The sequence below is a fragment of the Bos javanicus genome, chromosome 9 (genome assembly GCF_032452875.1).
Source record: "Bos javanicus breed banteng chromosome 9, ARS-OSU_banteng_1.0, whole genome shotgun sequence".
NCBI classification, from domain to species: domain Eukaryota; kingdom Metazoa; phylum Chordata; class Mammalia; order Artiodactyla; family Bovidae; genus Bos; species Bos javanicus.
The window spans coordinates 91232775-91238774 of NC_083876.1; the positions used below are offsets into that span (position 1 = coordinate 91232775).

Consider the following 6000-nt stretch of genomic DNA (forward strand, 5'->3'; position numbering starts at 1 on the left):
GCTAAACCCGGGGTGAAAACCCCAGAAACCTCATGAAACGAGAGCAAAGAGGAAAAAGAGGTGAGAACACGGATGTCCCGGAGCTGGAACACAACAAGCTAGGAATGGACAAACATCAAGGTGGTGACACAGAAGCAGCGAGACAGAAAAGAGGAGCGCCGCAGCTTTCCGCAATGATGTGATCGCAGAAGGGCGGCGTGCAGGTGCTGTGCGAAGTCTCCACCGTCACAGAGCTCAGACACCCGCCCTCGATGAGCTTCCAAATTTTGAGACCTGCCCTGAATGACATTCAGTGTCATTTACCAGCAACAAAGACGTCTCCCTTCAAAATCATCTAAGTTCGGTGAACCTGGTGCAGTAGCAGACGTTACGGCCCAGTGATTGGCTAAAAGGCCATCTCATCCTCCTGAGTCCACTTGAGGATCTTAAGAGCGCACTTCAACCATACACACCCATGGCCATCCCACAACGCCCAAAAAAAAAAAAAAAAAATTAGGAAAAAAAATGTTGTTATGAGAATGCTTCATGTCCCAAGAAATATGGAAGAAAGCTCAAGAGAAATGTCTATTCAGTTTGCGGAGAAGCACCTGATGCTGTTGCCAGGTGGCGCTTATAAACATAAACACACACCCTAAGATTGCTTTTCTGCTTTAATTAGTGGCCAAGTCAAGCACCCTGAATTTAAGTGTCATCCTTGGGGAACTTAAATGAAACAGATGGAGCCCAAGTCCTATCAGACCAGCAGGACCTACCAGCGAAGGGAGAAAACGCATTTGCAGTGGCTGCTAGAACAGAGCTCTCCAGCGGCATTGAGCACAGGGATCACCAGGGCCTCTTGTTAAAATGCAGATTCTGAGTCAGCAGGCTTGTAGCTTCTGCATCTCTAACAAGCTCCCGGGTGATGCGGGTGCCACAAGTCTTGGACTAGGCGCCAGACAGGAGTCCACAGTCCAAAGCAAGAGCCAGTCCTAACGCCATGGTCAGTGGAAGTCCAGTTACTGCAAGGAAACAGTTGAGAAAACACAACTGGAACTTATTTACCCAAAGAAAGTGCATAACGTTGGCGAGAAGCACCTATTATCACACGGCCAACTAAGAATCTTCCCCTGATTAGTGATGTTGAGCATCTCTTCATATACTTGCTGGCATCTGTGTGTGTGTTGTCACTTTTTATTATTTCTGCATTTTAGTATTTTTAAAAGAAATTTGCCTAAGATGAATTAATAGTCTTTCATATGCTTTTTTCTAATATTTTTAAGGTTACTCTTCTTAATTAAGCTTTAGCTACACCTAGAATTTACTTTGCACATAGGAGGCAAGAGAATTTAATAAAATATCAACTTAGAAAAAGCCAGTGGGGGAGGGGGCAAGAAACAAGAACCTTCTTAACCAGCTACAAGTCCCACCCCGGGTCCTCTGCGTGCCTGGCAGAGACATCTCCACGACACCGACTGGTGTCCCTGAATGACAAGAATCAACGTTTTGACAGACAAGGCAGCTCAGAGAGAACAATTTATGTCCTGGAGCTATAGGATAAAAGAGGAGAGGAAGCAATAAAAACAAGGAGTAGTAATATAAGAGTTTATATAAGCTCATACAGGCAGAGGAGATACCAGGATACAAACCCAGAGTCTGATTCCACAGCCCCTGCTCTCTCTGTTCCAATACCTGGTATAAGCCACAGAAGTAATGAAATAATGGAGCATCACCGCCTATCAGCATGGGACCAAACACTCCCTCTCTCTGCTTTAGTTTCTTTGTCTTTACTAAGGGCTAATAATGGTTTATACCCCTCTCTGGGTTTTCTGAGGATGAAATGAAGAAGCCTAAATGAAGTATGTGGCCGACTGTCTGATACATAATAAATGAAGTATGTGGCCCACCGTCTGATACATAATAAATGCTTCAATGAATGTTTTTCTACTATTATGATTAAGAAAACTCTATGGCTGGAATCCAGGAGATAGAACTGGCAAGAAATTGGAATAAAGCAAAGAGTTCTTGACCCACGGCCAAATGGTAGACCTACAGCTGCCAAAAGAAAAGGACCTTCGTTTTTCAGCAACCCTAGAGGCTAAAGGAAGAAGAACAGCTAACCGGAACCAGGATGACAAAGAGCCTGGGATCCTGACAGCACCACAAAGCCCCCATGAAGTCCTAAATTCCCTATCCCCAGACTTCTTTTACAAGGAAAACCAAAACTCATTTGGTTAGTCCACCAAAAACTGGGTTTTCTGTTACACACAGTTGACCTTTTTTTGCCTGATACGTACTGTAAAAGCTCATTTGCTTTGCAAAATCCTTTACCAAATCATCTGGAAGGCATGGTGCCATGAAACGATGAATAGATATGACTTACAAATAACTTTCCTGACACATACAGAATACGGAAAATAAGACACACACAGCAGATGAGTCTTCCGCATTAACACACGACAGAGAACTCATGATGGGGCTTCTGATGGTCTCCTCATCAGCGTGGTAAAGATGCTGCCAGTCCTCTACAGGTGACCCTGGGAAGAACCTCCTGAGAAGATAGAAGGAAACAAAGCCAACCCGTCTGTGGTCAAACACTTCTCAGCTATGGTCAGGATACTTAACTTGCCTGTGCCTCAGTGTTCTCAATTGCAAAATGGAAATGACAGCTCCTGCCTCAAAGGGTGCTTACGTATTTAAGTGAGCTAACACAAGTACAATGCTTAGACCTGCGCTAACACTCACTGAGGATCTACTAATATTATGCTACAGTTTCCCTGGTGGCTCAGAAGGTAAAGAACCTGCCTGCAATGCGGAAGACTCAGGTTCGATCCCTGGTTTGGGAAGATCCCCTGGACAAGGGAATGGTAACCCACGTCAATATTCTTGCCTGGAGAATTCCATGGACAGAGGAGCCTGGGGGACTACAGTCCATGGGTGTGCAAAGAGTCAGACACGACTGAGCGACTAACACTTTCGTTTCATTTCACTTCACTACTAATATTGCAACACTGGTGGTGGTAGTGCTAGCGATTAACAAATAAAAATAGTAACAATAATAAAAACCAGATGAATTACTTCATTCTGTAGACATCAACCTTTTTCCTAGTGTATGCGTCTGCCTAATAACATCAGCATGAAAGCAAGCTGTAGATTGTGGTTGGATTTAGACAGTTTTAAATCTAAGGCTTTCTCCAGTGCTCACCATCACTGCCGCCACACTCATACGATGCCAAGAGTGGTAAAGTCTACACGAAGAGCTGCTTATCAGTAGGATGTATTTATAAAATGGGGGTTGGGTAGAAAGGTTAACAAAGACAGCTAAAAATAGTCCTATAAGCAAACAAGTTTGCATAAGCCAACAGTTCATTAAAAAGTCAATACTTTCACATCATGACTCTTGAGAAATATTCAAGTAATGTGTCACACAATTTGGGAGAATGTAGCCTCTTGTCTAAGAGTTGGCTACACACTTGCTCTTTTTATCTTTTCTAGATTCTAACAGGGAAAGTATCCGGGTAGTTCTATGGGGCTGCACCTAAGGGTCTAAAGGGCACAAGCATTTTGTATAAAGTTGCCACGTAGTAGCCACAGGTATGTACCCTAATCAGCACCCAATGCTCCAGACATCAAGACACTGAAAACTGAACCACCCATAACTGCTCTTGCAGGCCAATAGGAAACTTTCCCCCAGTGAAAGCAGTCTCAACTAAGTCACAACGTCAAGGCAGCAGGATCCCAAAAGCAGTTTAATCTGCTCTGCCTTTTAAATGCTAAACAAGCATAACAGATTGTGAATTTACACTTCTCTCCCAATCCCAAGGGGGATCAAAAAAAAAAAAAAGACAAAAATCTTGAGAGTGTGAAGACCTCACTCCAAAATCCCCCTGTGTGCCTGTTACTGCTTTTCTGGTTGTACATTATCAGGTAGGCTGGCAACTGCTCAGGAAAGCCAAAGACTGGTAAGTTTAACCCTTTCTTTCACTCCGGAGCAACACTGTCCACGGAAATACAATGGGAGCTGCAGAAGTCAGCCACCTGTGTAACTTTACATTTTTCAGGAGCCACCTTTCAGAGGGTAAAAATACACAGTCAAAACACTATCAACATGCAATGATTATTAAAAAAAAAACTAGTGATGAGATAGCTTATATGCTGTTTTCACCCTAGTATGTATTTCACATTTACAGCACAGGGCATCGGACCAGCCATATGTCAAGAGCCCAAGGCCCATGAGTGACTACTGGCTACCATATTAGACAGAGCAGCTCTCCAGATCAAAAACTGATGTCTTCAATTTTTTAGGTTGCTTCTCTGATGGACACAATGGTAAAACAGATCAACCAACTCAGACCAGGCAAGTCGCTAGACAAGGGACCTAGTAGTATCTTGGATGGGGGAACACATCCCATTTCAAAATAGCATCTAGGTCTCTACAGATTTTATGTTTTATATCAAGCACGGACATTGTTAGTTACACATTACTCCACAGAGAAGTATTTGGTGTTTTCATCTTCGCTTTAAATAAGAGCCCCCAAAACTTTGGTCCCTGGACAAACCTCTTTTCAGGAGAGAGTGTATCCTGTCCCTTCTCCCAGAATGAATGGTCAGACATGCCCCCCACTGACACCCCACATCTCCCACAAGTCTGGGACACCCCATTGCACATGGTCTGTGTGTACTCGGCAGGCGGGAGAGATGAGATGCAGAGATGACCGGGGTTGGAGATGCTGCAGCCATGGGTGAGACAGAAAGATGACCTGATCTTACCCACATTACCTACCTCTCAGGCTTACGGATGACCAAGGGCAATAACAGAGACAGAGCTCTTAGCCAACTGTAAAGCGCTACACAATTCTAGTTATTATTATTGAGAAAGGACACCATTCCTCACCTGAAAGAGCAGATAGAAGAAAGAAAACAAAATAGTAACTTGACACAGAGAGATGCTGAGCTGGGCGGGGGGGTGTGGAACCCACGAAAACACAGGTTGTTCTTGGCGGACCCGTTCTCTTGAAAGGGTTCATAGAGGCTGGAGGAACCTCTGTCACTTTTGCTTCGAAATCGTGGGAGGCACCTAACAGTAAGAGTGCCAGCTCAGAGTCCAAGCCCCCAGCCTTGGTCCAGCACCCGCGGCCTCTCCAACCCACGGCCTGTCCTCGTCCCCAAAAACGGCGTAACTCAGGATAATGGTTCCAAGCAGACTTCTTCCCAGGGTTTAAATGTGGCCTAAGACTGCGGCGCCAGCGCGGGGTACTGGCGCCTTCCCGGAGCAAAAGTCACCGAGTCCCGGGGAGTCTGGCTCCAGGCTTCTCGCCGGCGCGAACGCCTCAGTGTTGGCTCCGGTGCTGCCCTGGCTCCGGTGCTGCCCTGTCTCCTTCTCCAACAAAAACAGAGGCTCGCCGGGCCGCCGGAGTCTCCCTGTACCTGTCCAACCGCCTCTTCATGCTGCGAACTGCTCTGGGCAGGCGGCGTTTTTACGAGGTCCGAGGGGAGTCACCCACACAAAGGCGCCTTGTGCTTCTGCGCTCCCGGGTGGGCACCCGGGCCTCCGGGCACCGCACCCGGGTAGGGCAGGGCGGGCGCCCCGGCCCGATATCCGCGCCCCCAACCCTCATCCTCCATTCAGAGGCCACCCATACCCCCCGGGTTTAAAGATGAGGCTCCCCTCGGCTGGCCACAACCCTCACCCCCGAAAGCGGGCACCAGAGTGACAGGCGCAGAGAAGTTTGCAGGCTCACCGCGCTGTGCTCTCAAAGCTTCTCGCGGGCAGAGGGGCTGAGCGCCACCCCCCACCCCGGATCCCAGCTCCCCGCCGGCCCGATCCCCCGGGCTGGAGACGCCGGGGTACCCCCAGGCTCGCTCACCTCTAGTCCAGTCCACCACTTGCTTGGGGCTCCACTTGGTCACCGGTTCCATCTTGGAGGGCCGGGAACCCAGCGGAGCTGGAGTCGGCGGTGAAGTCCTGCTGCCCTCCCTGGAGGGCGCGCCCCGCGGCCGGTCCCCGCGCCCGAGCGCCCTGTC

At 47.8% G+C, this 6000-nt stretch overlaps 1 protein-coding gene across 3 annotated transcripts in view; it reads right to left on the reverse strand.

Annotated features, from left to right (window-relative positions):
- CNKSR3 (CNKSR family member 3) overlaps positions 1-6000 on the reverse strand; it is a 108446-nt gene extending 102446 nt beyond the window's left edge. For 2 of the 3 annotated variants that reach the window (XM_061428372.1, XM_061428373.1), the window contains exon 1: positions 5844-5958. In XM_061428372.1, coding sequence (XP_061284356.1) covers positions 5844-5895 — 52 coding nt within the window. In that variant the 5' untranslated portion in view covers positions 5896-5958. Of the gene's footprint in view, positions 1-5843 lie in introns of all 3 variants that reach the window. The other variant, XM_061428374.1, reaches the window with a different exon arrangement.